At 44.3% G+C, this 13,074-nt stretch overlaps 1 protein-coding gene across 5 annotated transcripts in view; it reads left to right on the plus strand.

Moving 5' to 3' along the window:
- KCNT1 (potassium sodium-activated channel subfamily T member 1) overlaps positions 1-12,992 on the plus strand; it is a 206,176-nt gene extending 193,184 nt beyond the window's left edge. For 4 of the 5 annotated variants that reach the window (XM_082208802.1, XM_082208806.1, XM_082208803.1 and 1 more), the window contains 5 exons: positions 856-876; positions 1,424-1,730; positions 7,593-7,655; positions 11,900-11,984; positions 12,548-12,992. In XM_082208802.1, coding sequence (XP_082064928.1) covers positions 856-876; positions 1,424-1,730; positions 7,593-7,655; positions 11,900-11,984; positions 12,548-12,668 — 597 coding nt within the window. In that variant the 3' untranslated portion in view covers positions 12,669-12,992. The remainder of the gene's footprint in view (positions 1-855; positions 877-1,423; positions 1,731-7,592; positions 7,656-11,899; positions 11,985-12,547) is intronic. The other variant, XM_082208805.1, reaches the window with a different exon arrangement.
- Positions 12,993-13,074: the final 82 nt, after the last annotated feature.

Below are 13,074 nucleotides of genomic sequence, written 5' to 3' on the forward strand. Positions count from 1 at the left end.
GCTGTACGCCGGCTCCCTCGGTCACTAAAGCGAGATGAGCGCCGCAACCCCAGAGTCGTCCGTGACTGGACCTAATGGTCAGGTGTTCTTTTACCTTTACCTTTAAATCATTTCAGGACCTTTAGTGGGAAGTGACATACAGATATAATAAACCTAATCCCAATTAATATCACCATTGACTATTAGGGAATAGAAAAGAAAATTGGTTTGGTTAGGATTTTAATGCGAACCTACCTATTCCTCACATTCCAAAGCAATATGAAAACTAAAAAAGCTATTCCATGCAATTTCCACTTCTCAGAGTCTTGTGTTGCAGTTCTCCAGCCAACTAGCATGTACAAAAATGTGTATGTTATGGGGAATGTGTGTGATAAAATGCATGTGTTAGTGAAAATAATATATGAAATGCATTATATTACTTCAAGCAAAATTGCATACAAAAATGTGTGCATGAGGAGAAATTTGCACTCAAATGCAGATGAATTTTTATGAGGACTTTTCCTTTAAAAAATAAAAATAAATCACAAACTGATGCAGAAATGTGGAGAACTAAACTTAAGACTGGAACCTCAGACTTCAGTACCTCTGTCAATTTCAGTAACAGAGAGGAACTGAAATGGACAGATTTGCCCATCCCCACTGACTTAGACAGAGCCCACAGTTGATAAGTAGGTGACCATTTTTGTTACACAGTTTAGGTTGAGAAGGGAGCAAGAGAGGTAAAGTAAACATCACTTAAACAAGAATCTTCTCAGTGTTGTGTTACAGCAAAGGAATGTCGGGCCAAAACAATGATACACTTTTTCAAATTATGTTTTTCAAGTATTATGTCTTTCTTTCTCCCTGCAACCCCAGCCTCATGACATCAGGACACAGGTGAGTATTGGCTTCTGTCAAAAAATATTTATTTGTCTTTATGCTGAGAAAAGTTATTGTAGCTCTACAACTTTTCAGCTAAAGGTAGAATAAGGATGCCTTTAGTTTCCTTGGGTGAGTGGTGAACATTTTCACCTGCATTTGACGAGTTGCAGACTCAAGATAACTGCATTAAAAAAGATTTTATATCTATATATACAACATCAAAATAGTGCGTACCAAGTCAGCCAGTGCTGTCAATAAATTCAGCCTGTGCGACCTCACACTTTATACAGCTTTCCTTTTTAAATAAAAGGAAACTAAAATAAAATAATGAAAGAGGGGAGAAACAAATACTACTACTACTACTACTTAAAAAGTTCCTCACCCCAGTATTAAAGAATGGGTCATGCCACTGAACTATGATCTATTCCCAATAAAAGTTTGCTTTTAGTTTTGGGGAAATGAAAGCTTTCTTTTCTTATGATTCCATGGAATGACATCAGTGGCCCATCAGGGGACCAAAAGCCATATTTTGCTTTCCCTCATGGCCTACTGGTGTTCCCAGTCACAGATCTCAATCAACGTGGAAGACTCTGAGGATACAAAAGAGGTGAAGGACCACTGGAACACCAAAACCCCTCATCACCGGAACTCGTGCCCAACTGACCAATCGGAGCATCCTTTGCTACGGCGCAAGAGCATGCAGTGGGCCCGCCGGTTGAGTCGAAAAGGAGCAAGCAAACACACACCCAAAACAGCTGAGTGGATCAACCAGCAGAGGCTGAGCCTCTACCGGCGGTCAGAGCGGCAGGAGCTTTCAGAGCTGGTGAAGAACCGGATGAAACATCTGGGCTTGCCCACAACAGGGTACGGTAAGTAGTGGCCCCCTTCATTCGTGGCATCTCCAATCAGCGCCTCTTCATGTAACGATGTAACATTCAGCCCAATGTGCCCCACAGACGCTGCCTTGAGTTCCGTGGTGGAAGGCAGGGAAACTGTATAGCAAATCCACTCATAAATAGTTTCTGGAGCCGCAGTGCGGGAGAGTGCTCTGCTGATCAGGTGCTGCTTCCAGGTTTCCAACAAGCATTGGGTTGATAACTGCAAAAACAGGGTGCAGGATTAGGTGGGCCACTGGCTGTTCCCATGTTGTTATGTAGCTGTGATTCCTTCATTGTAGAGTGTTGGACTGCAGGATCCCTTAGGTCTAACTCTTATGATTCTATGAAATAATACATAAAAGGAGATGGCGGTGAGTCAAAACCAGACCATCATGCAACCACTGCTGTTGACATGCAAATACCATGGTCGTTTTATTCTGCCATCAGCCACCTTTTTCATCAGGCGGGGGGAGGGGGGACTGTCACAGGGTTCCTTGCCTTCAGGAAACCAAGCCTTAAAGAGAGTGATGAGATCAACATGACATAAGAATGGAGGGGTTAATGAGGCTGTCTCAGAGTTAGGACTGGAAATCAGAAGCGACTTTCTGAGTGGGACAGAGCTGCTACCCTAGCTCTTTGGCAGATAGGTCAGTGATGATTACCAGGAAGGAGGAGGCAAGATGGCAAGAAGCAAACAGACCAGCGGACCCAATCCACCACTCTCACACTGTGAGAGCCAGTGTGGTGTAGTGATTAAGAGCCGTAGTCTCGTAATCTGGTGAACCAGGTTCGCGTCTCCGCTCCTCCACATGCAGCTGCTGGGTGACCTTGGGCCAGTCACACTTCTCTGAAGTCTCTCAGCCCCACTCACCTCACAGAGTGTTTGTTGTGGGGGAGGAAGGGAAAGGAGAATGTTAGCCGCTTTGAGACTCCTTAGGGTAGTGATAAAGCGGGATATCAAATCCAAACTCTTCTTCTTCTTCTTCTTCTTCACTCTTTCTGGTCTGTTTGCACACCAACCTTTCCACTGCCTTAGGCCCTTCCTCTCCCAGAAAAAATGACACACCTGCCAATGGCAACTCCATCAAAGCCCAAGAAATCCATACAAAATGGAATGTTTTTTTAATTGACTGTATATTGAAAAGAAGAAGACTCTTACAATTAAAACACACACAACTTTCTTGCTTCTTTCTTTTTCCTTTCTTTCTATATTTATTTTTTGCCATCCTGTGCTGTTGGCCATTTGCTCTTCTTATATATTGCTCTTCTTACTAAACCTTCTTATGCCTAGGAAATGGCTCCCTGCACCTGTTTGCAAGCAGGATTTATTTATTCATTCATTTTGCCAAAAACACAGCCAGACGTTCCAAACCAAAATTGGTAGTTTTGAGGGCTGGTGTGTGGTGCTTTGCGGTTAAGCATCTCAACCAACTGAGGCAAATCAAAGTGTCAATGTTGATCCCCCTCATGCCCAATGTATTCAAAGGAATGAAGAGTGTTTCAAAAGAATTGAATCTTCCTCTCGTGAAGATTTGATTCAATGAGGTCCAGAAACCTACAGGGGTCTTTTTGTACATCCTTAAGCCAAATAGAAAAAAGGTTACGTCAACATTAGCACTCTTTAGTGTTGTGACTGCTGCACTCCTTTTCCTATGAGTAAACTGGTAGGGGAATTAAAACGAAGTTTCAGCACCACTACTTCTCAGAGTCCTGCATTATCCAGTAATAAAAGGTAAAGGGCCCCTGGATGGTTAAGGCCAGGCAAAGGCAACTATGGGGTATGGCGCTCATCTCACTTCAGGCTGAGGAAGCTGGCATTTGTCCGTGGACATTTTTCTGGGTCATGTGGCCAGCATGACTAACCTGCTACTGGTGCACGGAGGACCATGACAAGTGCCAGAGCGTACGGAAATGCTCTTCACCTTCCCACCACAGCGCTACCTGTTTATCTACTTGCACTGGCATGCTTTCACACTGCTAGGTTGGCAGAAGCTGGGACAGAGAAATGGAAGCTCACTATATCACGTGGATTTGAACCTCTGACCTTCTGATCGGCAAGCCCAAGAGGCTCAGTGGTTTAGACCACAGCGCCGCCTGCGTCCCTTATCCAGTAATAGCCTTATCTGTAGCAAAGGTCCTCCTGGAATGGTTGCCTCACCATCATCCCAGTTGATAAAGGTCTCCAGCAATGTTAATTAAAAGTTTCCTCCTTGTATATCTACATTGCTGTATTGTTTCCTGATGAGTGCAGGCACAGGATTCATGAAAAAGAACTTGTAGATTGCTCTTGGAATTGCCTCTCTTAATTGTCTCAATTTCAGTTTCTGTAATGGGTGGGACAAAGCTTTGATGCCTTATTTCCCCTAATTGTCCCCCCCCCTTTTCATTAATTTAAAGAGCACTATTAATTATTATTATTCAGAGAAACTAATAAGAGGAAGGGGTGTCTGATTAAAGGAATAGGAGGACTTAAAAGACTCAGTAGCATTTTGTCTGTCCATGCTAGGCAGCCAGGCTTTGGAGTTGCATTTTCTTGCCACTGACACCCCCCACCCCCACTCCCCCAAAAAGCCAGGAATGCAACAGGCTAACAATGAAATGGAAAGAAGCAGTAGATGGCTATTCTCTTACTTTCCAAGCATCATTTAGTGAGGGAGTACCCAATATATCAGAGCCTCCCTGAGCCTGTAGTGATGACTGCTGGCTTGACAACCCCTGTACCCTTTTAAAATGTGGGGTATTTTGGGGGGGTATTGGGTTGTTGTTTCTGATTATATATTTTGTGGTTTTATATTTTGATCTGTGAACTGCCCTGAGACCTCAGGGTATAGGGCGGTGTATAAATTCAATAAATCATAATAGTAATAATAATCCCTACAAATGGCTACAGCTGGAGAGGTTCTGCCTATGGGGCTCTTTCCCCAGTGTGATAAAAATATTTTATAAATATTGCACACACACCAAAAAAAAATAATATCTTGCACAGAAGAGGTCCTGTATCTACTCACCTACACAGATGTTCCTCTTTTTTCCTTTTTCCTTTTTTTGAGAAATGGGAAAAAGAAATTTACTTTCCTCCTCTTCCCCCTTCAGATTGCAGGCAAGAGTAGTCACTGTCAGAAATAAGATAATAAGCAATGAAAATGCTGATGCAGCAATTTCCTTGTTTATTTTTCCAGCACTAAAAAGTGAGGTGTTGCTACAAGGTGGAGCAGACAGGAACGTTCACCTTTCTTACTAGGAGCAGGTGACGAGGCAAAAGCTGGGAGGTGGATTTACAGCTGAAGCTGCTTGTAGTGGCTGTCAGAACCAGAGGCTACTACAGGTCAGGGAGGCTTCTCTGTATGTGCGCCCCCCCCCCAATTAAAGAGGGTAATGTGTGAACTGATTCAATGGGGCTTTGAAAGAGACATGCAAGTCCATCCTGAAATATTTAAATGAGTGAATGCATGTGATTTTCCTTTCTTAGTAGTGAGTAACAAGTTCACATCGCCCAGAGACTGCATTGTTTGGCTGTGTCCACAGACGGCCACCAAATCCCTACCCCCCCAAATTCAGCACCTGTTAAAGGAACAGAGCCAAAAGAGGAAAAGACTGAGACACAATGTACACCCATTTTTTGCACAAAAATGTAGCTTTTCTCAATATGGAATCATTCATGCTCATCCTCAACATTCTGCATTCAATCTAGTTTGATACTAGATGGTGCCATCCACAAAGGCTCCTTGATATAAATTTGGAAAACCTCCCCCTTCATTAGATTATCCATGATTATCAGGTGAATGAAGAAGAAAGTGGTGGTCACAATCTTCATATACACTCACCCACCATGCTTTGGATATGCCATCACCCCAATTGCTGGGACCACCTTACATCTGTTTTCAAATGGACACGCTGTGGGGTAATGCAGGATCAATCCACAATGACTTATTTTTGGAAAGAAACTAGATTCTTAAGAAGCACTTTTCAGGGGCAAATCTGTAGCCCTCCAGATGTCACCGGACTCCAACTCCCATCATCCCTGACTATTGTTGACATTGGAGGGAGCTGGAGTTCAACAGCATTGGGAGGACCACAGGTTCCCCATCCCTAACTTGCCCAAAATTCTCAAACTTCACAAACTTACAATTCCCAGGATTCATTGTGGGGACACTGCGCTAGTTAAAGTGATATGGAGCTATAACCAACATATTTTTTTCAGAGGGTTGTAGGCTGCTATTTCTTTTTAGGTCTCCCATACACACACGTCCTCACTTACTTGAGTAGACGTAGGGGGAGAGTAAGGCTCATACCAGGGCTTTCCTATGAGGAGACAATCAAATTTTTTGGTGGAATGGGGGGAGGGATGCAAATTTAGGTATTGGCAAGGTCTGTTCATCTCTGCCATTTGAGAAGGGCTTGTTCTAGAAGATTAGCCTAAAGGGAATGTGTGTAATATTGACTGTGAACTAGGGAGCACATCGCAGACACAGAGGAGGATGGCTCTCAGCAAATGCAGTGGTAGATTTGAACCAAGATTACAGGAGCTGAGAAAAAAATAGCAAGAGTCAAAATCTTTCCCTCTATCTAGGGTGTCTTGGGGGGGGGGGTTCTGAGAACTGGCTTGACTGGAGTGGGCAGATTTCCATCAACCGCAGCATTACTGCAGGGTTATGAGGGACACTGAGTGGCAATGGTGGATGGACCAAAAGTGTCGACAGGTACAGCCAAAACCCAAAATAGACAGATCACCCTGCCCCTTTTACCCCTCCTCTCCTCCTCTCCCTCTCCCTCTTCCACTTTGAATGAATTTCCCCAAATTTGAACTGGGCCAAAACCCAATTTGAGCTTCGCCCAGCTCAAATTTGAGTTTGTACCACACTCCCTTCTCTGTCTCCTTCTGCCACCCCCCTCTCCATCTCTTTCTGAATTCCCCTTCTCTCCTCTCTCAGACACTCCCTTCTCAGTGTCTTTCCTATGCCAGTTTTCTCCCCTCTCTCTGCCTACCCCCTTCTCTCTCTCTCTCTCTCTCTCTCTCTCTCTCTCTCTCTCTCTCATTGATACCCCATTTTCTCTCTGACTCCCCTTCTCTTCCTACTCCTTTCCTGAGGCCCTCTTTCCACCACTTCCTTCTCATTCAGACACCACTTCTGTTTCTCAGTCTCTCTCTCTCTCTCTCTCTCTCTCTCTCTCTCTCTCTCTCTGTGTGTGTGTGTGTGTGTGTGCTTTCTCATCCTCTTTTTATATACCGTTTTACCTCTTTCTGACACCAACACTCCTCCTCCTCTCTCTTGCCACCACTTCCTTCTCACTCTTTTCTTTTCCCCTTCTTTCCCTCCCTCTATCTTTTACCTCCTTCCCGCTGTGTGCTGCGCTGGGGAAGCGGCAGATTCCTCCTGCAGATGTCTGAAGCAATCACTGGCAGAGGGGTTTTGAAATTACCTGAGGGCTGTATTAAATCAGTTCAAGGGCTGCAAATTGCCCGTTTCTGCTATAGAGACTCTGCCATACTCTCCTAAAGAACTGCCTAGTGAGTGAGGGATGGGCACTAAGACCAACATCACTATCACTGATCATTTCAATGGTTCTCTGAATGCATCCTCACTCCATATCACCTGCTAGTGTCTGAAGTCTGCACAATGCCATGAACAGAACACCTAAGTCCGGCTTCCTTCTTATTTTATTTTGTTTATTTATTTTGTGTGCATATATATTTTTACTACATTCCTGCCCATATAATCACCAATGCTGGTCTCTTAAGTACTTTCTAAATCGCTGCTCGCTGATCTTTCTCTTTCTTCTCTTTCTCTCTGTTTATGTCTGTGCCTTTTCTTTTTTGTTATCGTTGTTTTTCCTTCTCTGTGTGTTCTGTAGAGGATGTAGCAAATTTAACAGCCTGTGATGTGATGAATCGTGTAAACCTTGGATATTTGCAAGGTAAATCTCTTTTCCCTGAGAGTCAGGCTTGACTCGTGGTTAAACTGCATGACTGAGAACATGCCATACAGAGGCTCAAGTTAAATGCATCTCATGGGGGGGGGGGTGGCACAGAGGTGGCCATTTTGCATCATCACAACAATTGGGAGGTTCGGGGAAATTTCCCAAAACACCCACCAAAAATTCAGTGGCCTTTTAGGAGGATGTGGTAAATGGCCAATGCGTTGTTCCTCTTCAAAAATCCACCCCCCATTCCACATTACCACATTCCAAATGATGTCATTTGTATGGGGGGGTGACCTTTTAAATCCTAATAATTCATCAGGAGCTTCCAAACTGTCACTATTTCGGATATTGACTATCACGTACCAGAAAACTCAGCTTGCGGCAAAGTTTATTTGTAGCATCAAGCCCACTCCCACCCGCTTCCAAGATCAAACTTATTGGAGAAATGAGCTGGAAAATGTGGAATGACCTTTGTTTGATGCAATGCCATCTAACCTCCCCATGAACAAATCAGAATTGGATTATTGGGAAGAGCCATTGCTCAGGGGTAGAAGACATTCCTTGCATGCAGAAGGTCCCAGGTTCAATCTGGCAGAATCTCCAGGTTGGGCTAAGAGAGAGACTCCTGCCTTAAAGTACTGCTTGGCAGGTTAAGCAGTACTGAATTGGATGGACCAATGGTCTGACTTGGTGTAAGGCAGCTTCCTATGTTCCTATGATCAATAAATAGGTCATATGGAGGTGGTCATAGATGCCAAAATAGACTGAGGATGCAAGAGTTCTTTCTCATAGTCTTCCAAGTCTCAACTAAGGATTGGAGAGAATCTTGATTCATATTGCCTTTAAAGGTGGCTGTACCTAATTTCTGAATCAATATGTGAACTAAATTACAGCCATCTTTTGGAACTCAACACATCTCTTAATTTTGTTACACAGTTCTCCAGCCATTTAATGTGTAAAAAAATGCGTATACTGGGATAAAGTGTGCATAGATATGCATATATAAGTGAAGTTCACACAGAAACACATTAAAGTAAGGAAATTTGCTTTGCAAAACTTTGGGAAACTTGTGCACAAAAACTGGGAATGTTGATGGATTTCCATGAGGACTTTACAAAGAAATCACTGATTGATGCGGAACTGTAGAAAACTGAACTTATGAATGAAAATGCCACAAGGGTGATCCTACCCACTCAGAGATCACACAGTGAACATAATGGCGTTAGGACATGGCCCTAAACTTTGGCCCTCCAGATGTTACTGAACTGTAGTTCTCATCATCCCTGGCCATTGGCTATGCTCGCAGAGGCTGATGGGAGTTGTAGTTCCCAACACTTGCCCAATGCTGTGGTCCTTTCTATTGCACCTTCTGCTGGGTTCTAGGCGAAGAATGATGGATCAAACTGCAGAGAGAGAAATCTGAGCTGGGCATTAGGATGGACTTCCTCACTGTATAGGCTGGTTCACATATGCATGTTATTGTTTCTCAGAATCCCATTGGCTCTCATCTCATCATCCTGTGCTTGTTGAGCTGGCTTTTGTCATAATGTTCCTCATCTTCAGGGTCACACTCTGGAAGTACCAAAATGAAGAAACCAAGGTCCTGTCAAACCCACCATTTCAAGTACAATGTGGATAGTTATAGATGCAGCTAGGATAAGATTCCCAGCTTGGTTGCACTTGGACTCCAGCTCCCATAACTCCCAGCCGGGATGATGGGAACTGGAGTCCAACAACTTCTGGAGGGTTGGAGCGCCCACATCCCTGGCCTCAAAGGAGTCTTCGTGGATATTAATAGGACTATGCATGTATGTTTTATACAGTCCCACAAGTTGCACATAATTTGGCATCCTTGAGAAACTCTGCTCCAAATCAGGTTTCTAGTCCTCAAATTCTTGAGGCTTGAAAGTGCCTGGGTGGGTTTCAGGAGTCAGAGCAGAGGAAGCTAAGCAAATACTATATGCCAACAGTGAGTTCAGTTTTCAGAGTGTCAATCCCTTACCTCACCAAAATAAAAAAAATAAAAAATATTTGTTTGTTTATAAACTGTACTTTTTTTAATTAAAGGTGGAATACAACATATGAGAATAATATAAGCACAAAAAATATTCTTAAAACATCAATGAATATTGATTGGTTAAAAGTGAAAATAAAACAATGTATGAACTTTTGTGTGTTCATTAAAAAATATAAGTCATTGCAGTTTTGCTTACAAAGCTCTGTAATGTAAGGCAGTAATCTCCAACACTTTTCGTATATGCGACTGGGGCTAAGAGAGAGTATTAGACAACCGCATGGGTACATCTGTAGCCCTTCTCCAATTAAAGACTTCCACAGCATACGAGACACAACAAACTTGTGCTTTCGCAAGGTCACCAGGGGAACAAATTAAATATCCAGATGAATGGCTAAAATCAAGGCTTTTCTCTTTTTCTTCTCTTTGCTTGACTTGAGTAATTTCCCTGAATTTAGAGATCCTTCTATCCATATCTATAAATGTCTGGACCTGGGGTAGCCAGTGCAAGCCAGCAGCTCCATCAGACCCACAGAGATTTACTATCTGGCCTTGACCATAGCCTCCAATTCCAAAGATCCTGCCGCCATCGCCCACCTTATGCACCTCCCTTTGCCACTTGGCTCTAATAGAGCTGGTCCTGCCAGCGCAGTGAATGGAGAAGCCTTTCTTGGAGGGATGCCTTCTGAAAGTGTCACAGTTGTGTGTGTCAAAAGGTGTTCTAGGCATTCATACAATGAATTTCTGCAGAGAACAGATGGGGATATGGGACACACAGAGATGCTCAGAGTCATATGGAGGCTGCCATCCATTAGGCCTGGTGCAACCAAAGGCAAGGAGGCCAACAGCAGTGGCACCAACTCATTCTAGTTTGTCACCATTCTCTTCCCTGCCAGGCTGTCCATGGGCAATGTTGAGACTAGGGAGGTGGAAGCTGACAGACAGGGCTGCCCCCTAGGGTGGATGTAACCAAGACGTCCAGCAGCTGGAGGACTGGCTGAAGTTGGTGGGGAAACGTCTCCATCACCCAAATGAATCAGCACACATTTTTTTAAAAAAACAACATTTCGCAGACAGGCTCAGACTGAAAGGAATTCATATGACCCAGATTCATCCATCTGACAAGCAACCAACTTTTAACCATTTCTGAGCATGCTCCCATGGCCTGCCCCTCCGACGTGTGGCCCTCCTTTCCATCACCCTGTTTTCCATGCATGCTTCTGTCGTTGTGGAACAACCAGGTCCTTTGTGGAACGCCAGGTTTCTCAGATTGCTTGCACAAAGCCAAGCATACCCACTTCCAAGGGGAGAAGATGCTTCTGCATAAAGCCATGTTTCGTCAGTCTGAGTGGGGTTGTGCTTGGTGTTTTAAACCAGAACAGAGGTGGAGAACATGTTTTGTTTTGAAGACCAGAGGCTGCATTCTTTTGGGACCAGCCTTCTGAGGACCACATGCCCATGGTGGGTGGGATCAGGGGCAAAAGCGGGTGGAGGAAATAATATAAAGTTCACTTTCTACACACTCACCCATCCATCTCAATCCTCCCGCCAGGCAAATCTAGCCAGGCAAAGGACACTCAAGTGAGCGGCATGCAAGGCAAGGCCTGTGGCCAGGGGAGAAGGGAAGTTGCTAGAGATCTGCCATTACAACTCTAGCCTAGTTTAGAAGGTGTGGGGGGCATTTTTCAGCCCAAGAGCTGCATTGTTTCCTGGGAAACTTTCCAGAGGCTGCACGTCAGTGGTGAGAACAGACAGGCACAAAAGTGAGTGAAGCAGTGAATGCAAATTTTGCCTTCCGTACAGGCGGATAATTTCTACACTCACTGTCCTCCCTCCAAGCAAGCAAGAGGTATTATCAAAGGACACATCCCAGCCAGGAAAAAAACACCCCAGGGGCCAGTGAGGGGCTGCATGAGGAGAGGGGTATGTGGTCTGGGAAGAATTATGAGGGTCAGGTCAAGTGATTTGGAGCACTACATTTGTGCCCTGGTCCTGAGGTTCACCACACCTGAGCTAAAGTCAGCCCCAGAACTGTTCCTGGGATGATAATAATGGCCATTATTGCATGCTGGAAACCTGCATGCTTCAAAATACTATGGCGGGTGAGTAGGTCAGAATCCCCCCCCCTTGTAGTTGTGATTCAAACACTCCAAAGGGCTCAAAGGTTTGCCATTCTTTACTAAAGGATTTGCTGTTTTACCAGTCCTCCTCGTATTTCTTGCAGATGAAATGAATGACCATCAGAACACGTTGTCCTATGTTCTCATCAACCCTCCTCCAGACACACGCCTGGAACTCAACGACATTGTGTAAGTACCTTTGACGTTGACCGAAACCATTGATGGTGTAAGTTGAATAGATAGAACACCTTTCATATCTGGCTCCAGGAGTTCTATGTGGGTAAAACGGCTGGGTAGGGCCACCGGAAGAAGCAGGGCCTTCTCAGTGGTGGCACCCCAGTTCTGAAACTCCAACCCTTTTGAGGTTATTCTGGCAACATGGTAAGGCTTATTTGTTCTTCCAGGCCTTTAGTTGGATAATTTATTGCTATCCATCTTACTGCTTCATTTACAATATTTTGGGTGGTATTCAGCTAGAAAAATAACTCCATTTCCCCAGCAGGACTCCCCTCCCCTCCTTTCCTCCCATACACCATATCCCCAAATTTAGGGGGTGCAAAGGGGAGAGGAGAGTTGTTTTGCTCACGCAAAACGCTGCATAGCACTGTGTTAAATACAACCCAATGTAGCTGTGGTTTTGCTTTTGCTTTCATTGTGTGTTGTTATTGTTACCCGCCATGGGTTCTCAAGAGAGGAAGGGGGGCACAAGAAATATAATAACATAACAGCAATGCATAATCATTTCTGCCTAGGTATTTAATACGACCCGATCCCTTAGCTCATGTCGAAAATGAGACCCACAGTCGAAAGAGCAGCTGCAGTAACAAGCTGGACCCGTGTAGCCCCGAAACGAGAGATGAGACGCAGCTGTGAGAACCTCCCTCCTTTTGCACGGACACTATTGCCTCCCCCTCTTGTCCATGCATGGAACTATAACAGAACTTAATGGATGAACTTTGCTGAAGGGGATGGACAGTTTTCTGCAGGGATTGAAGATGAGCTCCTCATCGAAAAGACAAAGACAACCGCTTGGTTGGGGATCCTGACCAGCTTACCGAGTGACCCACAGGGCACTGAGAAAAAGTCACATTCCCTCCCCCCTCCCCAACCTGGCTTTGTGTCTCACCCAGAAAATTTTCCAATGGAAGGTCCTGAGAGTTTCAGAATTAAAGGAAACATGGTCCAATCGAAGACATGGATGATTCGTACAAGTCTCAGTTTTAATCATTTCTTTTTAAAATGCTTTTTTGGGAGAGGGAAGGTGGGATGGTTTTTTAAA

Source organism: Podarcis vaucheri (genome assembly GCF_965113315.1).
Source record: "Podarcis vaucheri genome assembly, chromosome: Z".
NCBI classification, from domain to species: domain Eukaryota; kingdom Metazoa; phylum Chordata; class Lepidosauria; order Squamata; family Lacertidae; genus Podarcis; species Podarcis vaucheri.